This window comes from Lontra canadensis, unplaced genomic scaffold (genome assembly GCF_010015895.1).
Source record: "Lontra canadensis isolate GAN:19392208 unplaced genomic scaffold, GSC_riverotter_1.0 scaffold20, whole genome shotgun sequence".
Lineage (NCBI taxonomy): Eukaryota > Metazoa > Chordata > Mammalia > Carnivora > Mustelidae > Lontra > Lontra canadensis.
Genome location: NW_022631014.1, coordinates 15,829,651 through 15,846,741, shown reverse-complemented (window position 1 = coordinate 15,846,741; position 17,091 = coordinate 15,829,651). Strand labels below are relative to the sequence as shown.

General features: G+C 42.4%; 1 protein-coding gene across 1 annotated transcript in view; it reads right to left on the bottom strand.

Annotated features, from left to right (window-relative positions):
* Positions 1 to 17,091, bottom strand: part of ULK4 (unc-51 like kinase 4) — a 583,110-nt gene that overhangs the window by 177,128 nt on the left and 388,891 nt on the right. Inside the window, exons 33-34 of the mRNA XM_032861108.1 lie at positions 8,490 to 8,656; positions 1,494 to 1,592 (exon numbers count right to left, since the gene is read on the bottom strand). Of these exons, the coding sequence (XP_032716999.1) occupies positions 1,494 to 1,592; positions 8,490 to 8,656 (266 nt within the window). The remainder of the gene's footprint in view (positions 1 to 1,493; positions 1,593 to 8,489; positions 8,657 to 17,091) is intronic.

Below are 17,091 nucleotides of genomic sequence, written 5' to 3'. Positions count from 1 at the left end.
TAAGAGAGAGAAAGAGAGAGCGTGGGGAGGAGCAGAGCAGGAGGGAGAGGAACAAGCAGACTTTGCATTGAGCACAGAACCCAACAGTGGGACTCGATCCCAGGACCGTGAGATCATGACCTGAGCTGAAACCAAGAGTTGGACACTCAACTGACTGACCCACCCAGGCATCTCTGCATCTGTCCTTCTTAAGAAAGATCCTTTTCATCTGTCTTTTTAAATCTTTTTCTCTATAAATGTAATTATTATCCAGTATATAATATGTTGCATCAATTTTTATATATGTGTGTGTGTGTATGTATATACGTATGTATATACATTTTTTAATTTGATGTCATTTGAGCCTCTTACAGAAGAGAGTCTAGTTTGTGTTTGTCTTTCGTCTGTTCACTGGAGCCTCATCTGTTTCCTGGCCTTAGCCCAAGATGAGAGCTGGTTATCTGGTTCAGCCCCTATTCTGAGCTAGAGCAGTTAGCGTTCTATTTTCCATGTAGCTTCATGCAAAAGATACTCTACACCAACTATCCTTCCACTATGGGGCTGGGGAGTGTTCCCTTACCTCACTGTGAGCCCACAGACACTTTTTTTGTGACTGCTCGACTCCACATATGCCATTATTTAATATAACCCAGCATTGATGGATTTTCCCCTCTTTCTTTCTCACCCCATTGAACCAAACCTTTATTTGCTAAACATAATTAAGTCTAAGGAATTATTCATCCAAACTGCATTTGCCTTCCTTTCAAAGCCACAGAGCAGTAAAAGACAAATCCTAGCAGCTTTGAGAACCAAAGGTCTGTCTCTGTGAAGAACCAGATCTAAGGTCGCAGGGGTTACAGGGACCCCCAATCCTTGGATCCTCAAATCTGGAGAGGTATTCAGGAGCCTTCATGGAATTTTATCAACGCACCCTCTGACTGGCTGCTCTATAGGAATCACGTGTCTGAGCACTGGGTCCTCTTCAAGTTTGGGTAAAATTGTTGAATTGGTCCAAACTCCAAGTTTCTGCTGGGCTCTTTCCATATATTCAGTGGCCTTGTGTGGTTTTACCTGCCTTCATTTAACTTTACTTATTTCTTTCTGTCTTTGTGGAGATTTAGAGGAATATGCTCTAGGTCTACGTGCCTGCTTCTGCATTCCTCAGGAGTCCTGCATGCCAAGCACAACTCTAAAACATCTTTTGGAGAGAGAACTGGTCTCTATAATGATTTCTCCTTCTTTCTTGGAATTCATTTCTCAAATTTTCTACCTCCCATTAAGATGGCTTTGAGATTCTGACTTAAATACCTATTAAAATGAATGCTAAGCCATCTAGTTTTAAAATAAAGTAGAAATTTAGTATTCCTAGGCCAAATAATCTTCTGAAATTTCTTTTGGTTCCAGCTTGGAAAATAATTAAAGTGGCATAGAAACTGAAAACATCACGAAATTCAAAGAAAATGACTTTCACTTCAGCACTGTTCTGAAAGATGCACAAACATTTGGGCCCTTACCAGCGGAATGAGCAGGCTAATGAGGTCTGTCAGAGGTTTGCTGAGCAGCAGCAGGTCCTCGGCAGCCTGAGTGTCCCCTCCTGAGCCAGACTTCTGTGCCTTGAGGGGGGAGAAAAGAAGGGAAGCAGTGTGTAGGAGATTAGTCAGTTTGGCCAGAGGAAACAGATCAGGAGAGGAAGGGAGCCTAGGAAGTAATCCCCCACAGCCCCCTGGGGAGAGGTGAGGCCTTGTTATAACAGAAGAAAGAGATCACACTGGGCCACTGCCACCAGCTCAGGCCACAGAGGCCGGGTTGGACAGCCCACAGATAAAGCAAGACCGAGGCTGTCCTTGAAAGGATGTTGATGTTCGTGTACTGTGGAGGGGAGTCTATCTTTCCAACCATGCTGAGATGAGGGGCTGCTACCCCTATCTTTCGGGTGAGAAAATTGAAGTTGAGAGAAGTTAAATAGTTTGTCAAAAGCCCCACAGATAATGAGTGGCAAAGCCGGACTCAAAATCACAGATGTTCATTTCTCATGGGCATTTTGATGCACATTACCTGATGCATACCATCATCGTGTAATTCTGCTATGCTCTCATTCTCTGTATGCATCCGCATGCTTGAACAACATTTGGAATAGCTGTCCAACATACCAGCACACGGAGAGGCCTCAGACACAGACCTACATTGCTTAGGAAGAACACGCTAAAATTGTACTGGAAAAAGGAAATGAGAAGTGTGTGGCTCTACTCTTCAGTGTGTCTGCTCTCAGGAGTTTTATGGGACTGTCTAATCTTTCTTATAAGGGGTGAATAATTTTATACTGAAAAAAGGCACCAACTACCATGTTTGCTACAATATATACACATTCCATTCACATACCTCCTCTCTGTTTAAATTTCACTCAGAAGAAACCAAACTACTCGTACGTCATGACCTCTGCCTTCAGGGTAAGCTACAGACTGCCTGTCTCGGGTTATTAGCCTGGACTCCAGGACCATTCTCAGGAAGGCCCAGTTCCTTCTGGACAGAATTTAAGTGGCCTGCTTTCTCTGGCTCAGAGGGGCTCGACTGAAAAAGTAGACACCTGCCTTTTAACAACTTATACCTCTCTACAGCTAAGGGGAATAACCACAATCATAGCCCAGAACTTCCCTCTCCCCTCCCCTTCCCACCCCACCCCCACCCCAGCCTTCCCAACTGGTTTTACCAGAAAGGTAGAATTTCCTTCCAGAAAACAAATGTGCAGGTCTGAACCTTCCTGACTCTTGGCTGTTGATCCTGCCTTCGGAAGCACGGAGCAAGACAGAACACTGGCCTTTTCACATGAACACATTATCCTTTAGAGCAAACGGATTCTCTCCCAGGAAAGATAAGGCAGTCCTGCAAACTAGTCCCTGGGCTGAGAGGGGGCTTGAGGCCACTGCTTCATTTCCGCACACAAGGAAGCAAGCAGATGGGGCCACGAGAGCAAGTGCCTGCTGTGGGACTCTCCCACCAGGACATCCAGCATCCTCCATAGCCTCTAAATCCATGCAGTCCTTCCTAATTGTTACCAAGAAGCATCAGGACCCTCCCCACCAGTATTCAGATACCTCCTCCTTGCAAAGCTGCCAGGGGGTCTGGAAAGAGAAGTTCACACCCAGAATGCAGTAGAAACTCCTCTCCTTACAAAAATATGGGACTGCGATGGAAGTTCTGTACACAGAGGGATCCCAGTAGAGATTTCCACAGGAAGAAAAACAGAAGCTGAGCAACAATTTCAGAGGCCCAAGTTCACCTCTCCTCTCAGTCTGTCTCCAAGTCCCTAATGTCATACTCCCTAAAGGCAACTTCTTGATACCCACATCTGTGGCCCACTGTATGCATTTCATAAAGGGCCTTTTCCACAGTAAGGATTATCTTTCTGCTATGACACTGCTATTGTCCTCCCCATTCAGGCCCTCTGCTCTTGCCTCTGGTCTGCGATTCACTTGCCCCCATCACAGCCATACAGGAACTGACCCCACTCCCAGTCATCCAGTATTCTTGACCCACCCAGTTATGGTCTAAGCAAGAGGATGGTAGACAGCACTGGGGAGTCAGCAGTAGGGTTTGAGAGAAGTGGTTGGACTTACTAGATATTTAAGGTAAAATCTACATTATCTGAGGACAGATTAGATATGGAGTATGGGGGTGCCTGGGTGGCTCAGTATGTTAAAGCCTCTGCCTTCCGCTCAGGTCATGATCCCAGGGTCTTGGGATCGAGCCCCGAATCGGGCTCTCTGCTCAGCAGGGAGCCTGCTTCCTCCTCTCTCTCTGCCTGCCTCTCTGCCTACTTGTGATCTCTGTCAAATAAATAAATAAAATCTTAAAAAAAAAAAGATATGGAGTATGAAAAAGAGAAAAGTTTTAAGGATGTTTCCCAGGTTTCTAGTATGTGTAACAGAAGGAAGGTGGCTGGCCTTGCTGGCAGCAGAATGTTTTGGGGAGGCAAATCCTGAGTTTCGCTTTGGACATGTTTGAGGTGACAATGGCAGGTTCTAGTGATTATATAGAGAAAGTTGCTGGATTTCTAAGGATGGATTTCCCAGGAGGACTCTGGGTAGAAATATAAACTTAGTAGACTTAAACATATAAAACCTGGGAATGTCAACTTATGAGCCATCTTTAATATTAAATGGCAACACAGCATTACTCAAAATGAGCTAAAGGAGCATAGTGTTTAAAAAAAAAAAGAAAAGGCTAGGCAAACACAATTCTATTCTATCTAGCAATGCTACACGAATCTAGTGCATGCAGGTAGGTACTCAAGAGAGGTTTGTTAAACACGGAGGTGGGGCATCTGGGTGGCTAAGTCGGGTAAGGGTCTGCCTTCAGCTCAGGTCAGGATCTCAGAGTCCTGGGATCAAGCCCCAGGTCAGGCTCCTCACTCAGTGGGGAGTCTGCTCCTCCCTCTGCTCCTCTACCCCCTCCTACTCATGCTCTCTCAAATAAATAAAATCTTCTTTAAAAATTGAAAAAAAAAAAATAAACATGAGGGAGGGAAGGCAGCTGTAGAGAACAAGAGACAGTCAATTCCTCAGGTAGCTGTTGTCTGATGCCCCATTATGGAGCACAACTCACAACAGTGGCACCTGGACCAATTCAGCACTCACTGTGCTCCCCAGTTATCATCACATGGGTGCTCACAATGGGCAGATGACACAATCTCCCCCCACCCCGTAGGGTCTCACCATCTGCTCCAAAAGACAGCATGCTTACAAATAACTGCTGAAGGCAGAGTGTGAAAGTAGAGGCAGACACAGTTTGGGTAGTGGGGGAAAACAAGAGAAAAGGACATAAGACTTCATCATTTCCATGGTGGGAGGGAGGTCTACAGGGAACAGTTTGGAGAGTGGTGTTTCAGGGGCCAGGAACCATAGGAGGAAAATGCATGGGAGTGAAATATCGAGAGAGGACTGTCTGGCATAGGAGTGGGCAGCATGGAGGCCTGGCAGACCAGGCTGGAATGCACACTGAGACTGGATCATTCCAAGCCCTGAATGTCTCACCGACAAGTTAGAAGGTCCCATCACGGATAACAAGATGTCCCTGAGGTTTGCCATGGAAGGCAGAGGCGTGGGGAGGATTATGGGTGATGGCAGAAAAATCTCCCTTGTGTTCAGCAACCAGGCAGAGGGTAGCCAACAGGCATGAGCAAGGGGGACACCACAGAGGAGTCAAACTGGATCATTTCAAGAGACTCTTGTCCACATTCCAGTGTCAGCAACACCAGCATGTCTGCCTAGAAACAGCAGCCTAACGGCCTCATGATCACAAGAGCAGTGGGTGAAGGTCCCCCCATCACTTCACAAATGATAGTCGAGACCCAGGCAGAAGAGTCAGGTGACCTGGAATTTGAATTGGGCTTCCCGACCCCCAAAACTCGGTTAGGTTCTCCTCTTCCACGTTCATCCTGCAGTGCCCTGTACCTCACAGCAGCTGCGGGCTCAAAGACATAAAGAGATGGTGATTTCCTGGCCATTGTGTAGTGACGGTCTTCCCTCTGACACCACAAGCTCCCTGAGTGCTAACACTCTTCCTCCCTAAATCCCTGCTGAAATCTCACCCAGCCCTATTCCAGGCTACTAGGTGCAGAAGCAAACCATGAATTAATATCTCGTTAGCCTGCCAGGAGTCACTTTAGTCAGGAACTGTGGCCTGAGTAGCCTCCCACGTGCCAGGACACAGACCTGAGGAAGTCACCGTCCACAGGAAGCCTTGTGTAAATAGCACTGTGAGGGGAGCACTTCTCTTCTCACTGTCAATGATACAGTGACCATTTAGTGCTCACCCTTCCTTGGCCAGGTAAATACAAAGCGCTGTGTATTTGCATCTACTCACATTGATCTTCTGATCTCATGGAAGTCACACCACAACCCAGCAGAGCAGTTTTTATCATTTGTACCCTGCACATGAGGAAACCAATACTAGGCAGGTGAAGAAACTTGCCCAGGGTCATACAGGTGGAAAGGGGTGTGGCTGGGACTTGCATCCAAGGCCCATCCCACACCAGCGAGCCTAGAGCGCGTACTTGTCTGCTTCCACATCTCTGCCACACAACCCTCAGGTTAAACCAGGACCGATTTTGAATCATAAGGCATGTTGGCGGCAGGGACTGAACTCCTAATGGAGATTCTAACACCTGCCTGCCCATGGTCCCCGCCTCCCTAGTACACAATTGTATGTCCCAGCACTCTCCTCCCTGAAAAAGAAAAGCGAAGCACTTCTCACTTCAAACACTGGCAACCCTCATTTCTGCTGCTTGGTGGTCATTCCTGCAAGAGGCAGACGAGGTTTTGAATGCCGAAGAATCTCCAGGGTGCAATGTTTATTTATTTTCTTTTTACTTTATTTTTTTTAAGATTTTTTTTGTTGTTTTAGTTTTTTATTTTTTTAAAAGATTTTTTCATTTATTTATTTGAGAGAGAAAGAGAGAGAGCAAGCACACAGAAGAAGAGGGGGATGGAGAAGCTGACTCCCCGTTGAGCAGAGAGCCCAATGCGGAGCTCAATCCCAGGACCCCAAGATCATGACCCCAGCCAAAAGCAGATGCTTAACCAACTGAGTCACCCAGGTGCCCCAAGATTTTATTTATTTATTTGAGAGAAAGCAAGAGAGAGCATGAGCAGGGTGAGGGGCAGTGGGAGAAGCACTCTCCGATGAGCAGGAAGCCCTATGTGAGGCTCAATCCTGGGACTCTGGGATCATGACCTGAGCTGAAGGCAGACGCTTAACCGATTGAACCACCCAGATGCCCCTGGAGGATGTTTATAAATGGAAGAAGTGACCTTAGGTTTGGAAAGTACTTCTAGCTCCCTGTTCTAGGAGGATGTGTCTTTGATACACATGACATTTCTTATCCCAGCCCCTTCCCCTAATTCTGTCTCAAAGACTCTTTCTCTGTCAGATTGACATAGTATATAAAGATCAAAGTTGGCAGTCAAGGCCAAAAGCAATATGCAGCAGGTATTATAGGGGGAGATTTAGAAAGATGTTACCAGTAAAATATACAGTGGTGTGGAAGAAATGAAAAAGTTAGACACAGTGATCTATTGGTACACCAGAAAATTAAAAAAACAGAATTAGAAAATATTTTGTATTAAGGAGTTTTCTTTTACATATCCTTGAATCTCTCTCAAAATCACTTGTAATAAAAGGATTTCTATTGTTCTGGAATTTTTAAACTTCTGATCCTTTTTGTCTACAGTATACAAAACATAATCTTTTATAGATTGATATCATCAAAGCATCTTGCAGAGTACCTATCACTGGCATCTTAAAGAATTACCTAAAACCACTGTCAAAACTGAAAAAAGAAACAACACTCTTTGGAAAAAGCACTAGAAAAGAGAGGAAAAGCAAGAAATCCGTAACACAGGATTGCATGAGTACTTAACAGTGCCCTATTAGCTTGCAATTCTTATAGGTGAGCAAATAAAAACAACCAGGTAGTTTGAAGGCCACTTCCCTCTACTGGCTTTACAAGTTTGGGTTAAACACTAACTATCATGTTTACTAAGGCATCTGGAATTATTTATTAAACCACACTAGACAAGCTAAACACTTGACCAGCTGAACTGGGGATACAAGACACCATTTATCAGAATGATGAATAACAGAAACTAAACCAGAGTCTAGGGAATCATTCTTGGCTCTGTTACTAGGACTCCTGGCAAATTATCAAACAGCTTGGTTTCAACTTGAGCTTCTGCATCTCTCCAAGCCAGGAAGCTACCATTTGATGTATATACCTCTTGCAATTTTACCAGGATTTCAAATATAGCAATGCAGTCATATCGGCTGTATGCTTTCACATAATCTAAGCATCAGCAGACACAGCTGGTTAAATGAAATAGCCACATGTGGGCACCTAACACCCAACACAGAAAGTATTCAATAAAGCCACATCCCCTTCCTTCTTTACAATATGGTGCGAAGTAAATTCATTATACTTTGGGGTGAACTGGCTTTTCGTAGCCACTGAACATACTCCTAATCCTCAAAAACTGTCTTGCAATTCCATGTTATTGGTCGTAAGAGAAAGTGATAAACTTTATGTGTTGTACATGTATGTATATGTGAGTACAAACGTACGTGTGTGTGTGTGTGTGTGTGTGTATGTGTGTTTGCATCCATTGTCTGTGCAAGCTAATTCATCCTGTTGAGGGTGAGCTGGAGTGCCATCCCTAGATAGGAAAGATGGTACACCACTGGGCCAGCCCTAGGGAGCCTATAAGGCAAATGATCTCCTCCACCAGGAGACTTCCCCAACTACCTCTTGGCAAGTGTTTCCTTAGGCTTCTCTTCTTTTCCTTTCAGATTGTGTCCTTGACACTGCTCACCCCTTATCTCCTAGCCTCTCCCTATAGAATCATATGTTCTTTTTCAAAAATAAAGACTCGGTAGAGGAAGAACAGAAAGGAGAGAACAAAAAGGGAAGGGTGACGTGGTGTAGGTTTGTTCAAGACATGGGAGGAGAGGCCCTGTACCTGCAGAGCCAGCCGAACAACGCTGGACGTGTAGGTCAGCATGCCATGCAGAATATCGAGCAGGGAGAAGAGCAGTGCGGCTGCTGTCTCATTGTTGTTCTTATTGTCCACATCCAAGCACAGTGTGGCGGTTTCAGTGAACAGGTCACAGACGTGGCGGACCAGTCCTGAGGGTAAAAAAGAAGGGTACAACATGTCTCGTGAATTACAAAATAACGTGTCACATAAACCCAACAGAGCAGGCATGTGTATTCTATGTTGCCTAAAGCCAAAGCAGTCCTTCAATGGTACTCATACCGGATACTCTCAGGCACATTTCTAAAATTGCAGGTTTCCAGGCCTCACTCCCAGAACCTGCTCAAGAGCCTGGAATGTGTAATCTCACAAAACAAACTGAGGGTTGATGGGGGGAGGGGGGTTGGGAGAGGTGGGGTGGGGTTATGGACAATGGGGAGGGTATGTGCTATGGTGAGTGCTGTGAAATGTGTAAACCTGGCGATTCACAGACCTGTACCCCTGGGGATAAAAATATATGTTTAAAAAAAAATAAAATTTATAAAGTAGTATAAGAAAAAAAAAAAAAAGAGCCTGGAATGTGTTAAGTAAGCGCCCTGGGTGACTTGATGCAAGGGTTCCCTAAATTACACTTTGAGAAACATGATCCTACATGAAGAGGCTTCACAAGGGCAGAGGGTTTCTCTGACCCTGGAAGAAAACATGTTACATATGAACAGACTGTCCCCAGGTTCTCTGAAGTTCAGTTATTCACAATACGGGTCAGGCTCTACAGGCAGACGCAGGGGATACAAGGATCAACAAGTATCTACAAGTAATGGGTCATTTCAAGAAGAGAAAAGCAATGAGGCAATCTTTTTTTCCATATGCATTTAAAAAAGGCAAAATGTAAGATCAACTATGATTTTAAGAAATCTGATATTCAGAAATTTCCAGGTTCTAACATTTTGCTGCTGCAAACCTGGTATTAAATTAACATTGTGGTTGGTCTTCAACTTTCAGTTTGATGTTGTCGGTCACAAAAAATACATTTTCACAAGTAGAAGCATTATTGTTTACACTTAAATTGGCATTTTTATTGATACTATTGTGTAGCATTACTCTTTGAATTCATATAGAGTGAATGTGGTGAAAATACAACACTCAGTGTTACACACCTAACATAGTAAACAGGATCTTTGGCCTCGGTAGGTCATCTGAATGCTCTAGAAAACCGAATCTTCTAAAATAAAATATTTTACATAGCAGATGGTGGGGGGAAGCATGGTAAAGAGCTATATAGTAAGCTGGACTTTATTGGTCTTAACAATCCACTTGTCTTTAGTTTTCAGATGATCAATTGGATGGAAACTCTGCCAAGCACAGCCATCCAAGCTTTGGTATCTCTTCCAAACAATGCCATTGTCATTTTCAGTAAAGCAACTGAGTTCTCCTAGACTGGTGCAGAGTAATTCTTAGACTTCAAAAGTAATTAATTTTGTCACTAAAGGCAGAGAGAAACCAAGATTATACAGGTCTCAAAGTTGTACTCCTTGTGGCAAAGAGTGGTACAAGTCACAGGGCTGAAAATAAATATACTTGAAGAGAAGGTAGAATTAAATACTGGCAAAACTGATGATGAGGTTTGATGGCACATATCATCAATGACACAGAGCCCAGAAAAGCAATTATTATGACATGTACACGACACCAAAAGGCATTCTCCTCTGAGTCAGGCAGCATCACTCATTCCCATGCCATGAATCAGCACTTGGGCATTCATGAGCTGCAGACAGGGCAGAAGGACTTTAAAACAAAGTGTTTGGTAAATCCATGCTGCAAGAGGTTTTCCTCTGGGGGGTTAGGATTACTTTGTAACACATCACGCAAGGGTCAAAGGTGCAGAAGGGTGAGAACTACGGGAACAGCAGAGGAGGACGTGGCTCTTCAGAGGGGGAGGCAGACCCCGGATGTCCCTCTACATGAGGCTTGACTCAGACTAAACAGCTGGTGAGCAACAGCGAGCGATATTCCTGATCCTCATTCTGTCTTCAAGGAAAGAGAGCGAACAATGAACATAATCGGATCCCCGCTGGGACAGAAAAGTCTTTCCAGCCTGCTGTGTGGAAAAGCGGGCGACAAATGCCGAGCTCTGGCTTTACACACTGAAGTCACCAGCTGTCAGGGAAGGTGTTCATAGGAGACTGGAAATGAAGCATGACACAAAATATTTCTCCACACCGGTGATAATGCCAGCAAGCTCATTAGAAGGATGTCAAGTGGTCTATTCTCAGCCACATATTCAGTGCTCTTCATGGCTAGAACTTACACTTCAGGGTCAAAATACACGTTTTTCTCATTTAAACTTTTTATTATGGAAACAAAGAAAGTCACAAGACTCTGTAAAAAGAGCCCCCATCACTTTCTTCAATAATCCTCAACACTTTTGCCCATCTTTGCTTAATTTACCCCCATTTTTTATTTTTAGGATTTTAAAGCAAATAACAGACATCCTATTTCTCCTGTAAATACTTCAGTATAGTCTAACAGAAAAAGGTTATTTCTTAAAAAAAAAATTATTACCACTTAATAAAATGAGACTTATTTAATATAGGCAATATGCAGTCTATGTTCCAAAACTCAAATACCTCAAAACTGTCTTTTTAAGGATTAGTTTGTTGAAATCAGGATACAAACCAGGTCCACACATTCCATTTGGTTGCAGACCTTACATCTCCTTTAATGTCTAACAGTCTTTCCCCTGCCTGCAATTTTCATGCCATTTATTTTTGGAGAAGTTAGAATGCTGTTTTCCTGTAGATTTTCTTGTGGTGTTGTTCCTATATCCCCGTATTTTCTGTAAAATGGTAATTGTAGTGACCAGAGACTCCATTTAATTCAGATTCAATTTTTTGGGCAATAATACTTGGGGGCTGGGTCTCTACATGTCCTGTTGCATCATATCTGGAAGGATACACTGTCTAGCTGTTCTACACTTAACAATATTAAAATTGATCGGGTTCAGGGATTGTTAGTCTAGCCCATTCATTATAAAGTTCAACATCAAATGTTACCTACTAAGGACCACCATCTATTCCCACATTTCATTAGATAAGGGCAATACAGTAAGTTTCATATTCTATCACTCCTTCTGCATTTTTTCAGCTGGTTTTCTTCTATAAAGAATCTTCTTGGGGGCCTGGGTGGCTCAGTGGGTTAAGCCTCTGCCTTCAGCTCAGGTCATGATCTCACGGTCCTGGGATCGAACCCTGCATGGGGCTCTCTGCTCAGCAGGGAGCCTGCTTCCCCCTCTCTCTCTGCCTGCTGCTCTGCTTACTTGTGATCTCTCTCTCTCTCTGTCAAATAAATAAATAAAATCTTAAAAAAAAAAAAAAAGAATCTTCTTAGGGGCACCTCAGTGGCTCAGTCAGTTAAGCATCTGCCTTTGGCCCTGGTCATGATCCCAGGGTCCTAGAATAAGCCCCATATAGTGCTCCCTGCTTAGTGCAGAGCCTGATTTTCCTTCTCCCTCTGCCTTGCCCCCAGCTCGTGCTCTCTCTTTCACTCTCACTCACTGTCTCTCCTAGAAAGAACGAAAGAGAGAAAGGAAGGAAGGAAGGTAGGAAGGAAGGAAAGGGGAGGGAGGGAGGGAGGAAGGAAGAAAGAGAGAGAGAAAGAAGGAAAGGAAGAAAGAAGTCGGAAGGGAGAAAGAAGTAAGAAGGAAGAAACAGAAAGAGAGGGGGGAAGGAAGGAAGGAAGGAAATTCTTTTACCAACTATCTAGTTATCAAAAAATATGGTTTGTAAAGGAAAGGCAGGATATGTGTTTAATAAATGCTTCTTTGTTGTCACTTACCAGTTTTCAGAACAGTGATTTTGGAGTATTAGCGATTACCAAATGTGACTAATGGGGGACAGGGTGGAGAAGCTAGAAACTACCAAAAGTTACTAATGAGTTCATTTTGTGGCATCATTGTGAATACACTGGATATTTAAAGGATACATTTTATGGATTTCAGTGGATTCAATCTTTTTTTTTTTTTTTAATGTCCAACTTGTTTACATCTTTGGCTACTGAAAGCCCCTTGAAAGTGTCCTAGCCACTGTTAAAATATGTTCCAAGTTCATCTTAAGAATTCCTGCCTCAAATATATTAAATAAAATGAATTTAAAAGCTTTATGAAGGGTTTAAAAAATAAAAAATTCCTGTTTCGGAATAGGCATTAGCTACTTCTTCAAGAAGCCCTGGTGTCTTTTAAGAAGAAACTGTATTTGGAAACCATGATTTGAGAACGAAGGATGCTCATTGCTACTGGGTCATTGATTCAGTGAATAGAGATAACAGGTACACATCAACAGAGAAAAATGACTTCATGCCAATATTTCCAGTTTCAGAGTCCAGAAATGGACCCACAGATACATGGTCACATAAACTGCAAAAAAATGAACGCTTTACCAAAAAAAATTCTTTTCCAAAAAAGGGGGTAGAAAAACTGAGTATCCACATGGAGAAAAGGATCCTTGATGGTGACATTATATGCTATGCAAAATTAGCTTCACATGAATCACAGATCTGCACATAAAAACTAAAACTGTAAGAGTTCTAGAATAAGATATAAGAGAAGAACTTTTTGTAACCACAAGGCAGGCAAGATTTCTAAGGTCTCAAAAAGTATGGATCACTTAAAAAATCAGTAAATTAAATGTCATCACAAAATTAAATATTTACGACATAGATATCTAATAAAGAACTTACATGCAGAATACACAAACAGTTCCTACAACTCAATAATAAAAAGACAATCAATTTTAAAGATGGGTAGAAAACTTAAACAGTCCATTCACCAAAGATCTATGTCAATAAGCACATGAAAAATGTTCAACATCATTAGTCACTAACAAAATGCAAATTAAAATCACAATGAGATACCACCACACACAAACAGAAATAATTATAATGAAAAAAAAAAAAAACCTGACAACACCAAATGTTGGTAAGGATGTGGAGTGACCAGTACTCATATACACTGCTGATGGGAAATAGTTGCAGTTTTTATAAATTCAAATATACAGTTAGTATATTACCTAGCAATTCCACTCTTACATATTTACCCAAGTGAAAACTTTTATCTACAGAAAGACTCATTAGACCTTTATTCAAAATAGCCCCAAGCTAGAGATAGCCCAAGTGTCCATCAAGAGGAGAATGGGCAGACACAATAAGACATATTCATACAATGGGACTCTAGTCAACAATGAAAAGAAATGAGCTACCAAATCACACAATGATATGGATGAATCTCAAAAAGGATGCTGAGAGACAGACACCAGAAACAGGTGTATAAACACAGTGGTATGACTACATCTGTAAGATTCTGGAAAAAAAAATGTCTATGTCAATTGCGATCAGAACATAGTTGCCTCTAGGGAAGGGACAGGATAGAACTTTCTAGGGTGATGGAACTCTTCCATACTTTGACAGTGCAGCCTGTGCTGGGATGATAGCAGCATTTACTGTGCACTGCTCTGTCTGGCAATGGGCTTTTACTTGGTTTTTTACATTTAATACCTCACCTGAATTTACATTTAAGACCTAACAGCTCTGCGAGGCGGATGCTGATATTTCCATTTTATATAAGCAAAAACAAAGACTCAAATAACAAGTACTCAAGTAACAAGTTCAAGGTCACAGAATTAAGTGCAAGTCAAGAAGTGATTTGAACACATGTGTTACCTCCAAAGTCCATGTACTTTTGTCAATATTGTGGAGATTCTTGGACCAACCAGTGGGGAACTGAGACCAGAAGACCAATGAGTAGGCCACTGAGGTCATGCCATAACCAAGTGGTGGTGGGAAGCAATGAGGAAGGCAGACACATCACTAAAGAAGTGTGATTTTTAACTTGGTGGCAATAGTGGCATGGGGACTAAAAGGGTCAATAAGGAATAGGAGAACTATATCGGCTTTGGAAGAACTGGGGAGTAGGTTTTCTAGGCACTGTAAGATAGCTTTTTAAGACATGAGTTTGAGATAACATCCAAAAGCCAATGACCAAAGGTAGTTGGAGATTAAAATCTAGAAACTGGGTGGCAGTCAAGACCAGAAAAACAGAAATTGGAGATGACCAGAGAGAACAGAAGGGTTCCCAAAGGACAGTCAAGACAGACAAACAAGACAACCAGCACTAAGCGAATCCCAGACAGGGGGAGGCTTTATAGAGGAAAGGAAGGAAAAGATGCTACTAGAAAAATAATCATAATAACATAACCATGTCATAGATAAAAAGGAATGATTCAAATCTAAAAAGAAAAGGGTGTCAAGGAAGGGTGCTTTGTTGCCATGGTTCATAAACCTGAAGAAAGTTCCCTGACTGGGTCATTTCTAGGCAATTGCTGTCAGTCGTTGGTAATCCTGTGGCTTGAAGTCAAACTTAAGTTACTAGATCTTTCTTGGTATACTTTCTCCAAAAACCCTGTAGGTTTTGACATGTTTGCTTCCATACTGTGTCCAGAATTTCCCCATAGAGGGAGTTAGGAAATACTGTTGCTTGGAAGGAAAGGCTTGAACCTGCATTTGCATAAGGCTGACCATATCCACTTTGGAGCAAAGCAAGGGACCACTGTTTGTCCCTTCATCTTACCCCATGGGACTCAAAGATTAGATTGCTAATATTGGCAAAGCTCTGTGAATAAGCTAAAACAGGATGCATTTTACCAAAATGGAGGAATAAATCTAAGAAGGAGGCAGAGGGAAGGAAAGCATGTTAACATTCCCCAAGAACTACTTTGCATTAATTACAACCAGCTCATCAAAAAAAAAAAAAAAAATCCAAGAATTATTTTGTATTAATTATAAGCAAATCTCTAAAGCAGTCATCCCCATGAGTTATTTTCAAGTGTTTAATGTTCTGGGAATATTAATGTACATGAGCTATTTCCAGCTCTGGTCACTGTGTCCTGATTATATTATTAATTTTTTAAATTCTGTTGGAGTAGAGAGATAATATGAGAGTACACTTTGAAATGCCAAGATTTGAAAGCAATTTATATTTCTATCATTAATGACTTGAAAACAACATTCTAAATCCAAACGTAACCTCCCCAAATTGAGGCTTCCTTGTGAATAAGTTTATATCTGCATCATACAAACATGTGGCCATTTCTCCTACGGTTCATGAAAGTCACCCTGAACAGACAATCTAGAAAAGCAATATAAAGGCATCTGTGAAATGTGATGTGGGAAAATCGTTCTTTTCCAAAATGATCGGTGCTATACTACCAAATGCAGGATCACAACAAATCCGCAGAGTTAAAAGTCTGCTTTTAAACAGAAAACCATGGAGGGTGAAAGTGGCCATGCCCATCCCAGAAACATTGGCGGGGTAAATGCAGGCATCTATAAATCCGAGGTCCTGAGCCAGAGCATCCAAGCACAAAAAACCTGTTCTGGCTGAACGTTAATGAGTAGCCGAGCAGCAACACAGCTATGCAGCTATGCAGCCACGCAGCCACGCAGCCCACGCAGCCACAACCCCGAATGAAAATATGTCTCATCTCTCAGGCTAAAAATTTAGGAACCATCTTAGAGCAGGTTTTGCCTGTTATTTCAGCCACTTCTTAGGAGACCCTGGGTGTCTACACCGGGCTCTCTAGCCTTCCTTCTCCCCATGCAATTGTGGCCCCAATTCTGCATGTCCTCTGCCTTGGAGCTTTGTTTTCCACACTACATCTTAAGCCCTCCCTCTCACACCCTGCCCAAACACCAGGGCCCATGGGAATCTGGCTCATCCCAGTTAGGAGAAGGACACTATTTGAATAAGCTTCATTTGGTGTGTAGGACCGACCAATTCCCAACGCTGTATTCTGCTGAAATCAAGGAACCCATCAAACCTGAAAACTTGAAGTACTTCATGGAAAAAGGCTAGGGACTTCTCAAATATGACAGAGGCTAATGTTTTAATTAATAACCACCCCCCCCAACAGCCTGAAGGGACTCTCTATATGAGAGTATCTTTAAAATAACCTTGCCCCAGCTCCCATGAAGCCACAGTGGTCCACGGACCCCCACGATTAGTACAGTATCAGCCTAGCACTTAACTCAAAGGACAGAGGAGAACACTGTATTGAATTATTCCAAGTATATGATTTATTCTGGTCACCTGCCCCAGAAGACTGAAATGCCCTTTTCTTTTTGAAGCAGATACCCTGCATTTTAGCAACATGGAAACCTACTTCTATGCCTGCCCCCTCCATGCATACTTGAGAGGTAAAAATTTTGGATAGAATAAGCTCCATTACAAAATAGCTGAAAAAAGAAGTTTAACGTTTGATGGATTTATGCACTGAAACATACACTCCCTTTGATTACTCAGATAGCTAGAGTAGCTTAGAATTGATTTACACAAATATATCCAGAGCCATTTTTGAAAGGGTGAACACAAAAAGTAGAAGTAGGTGCTAATTTCATATCCAAAACTTAAGATACAATGTTGTTTATGACTAATTCAAAAAAAATACATTTTATTAACTCAAAGGTACATCAAGTTTCCAATTTCTACCAGGAAATGGAGGAGTAATGGAATGACTGATTATATATGTGCAAAGCCCAG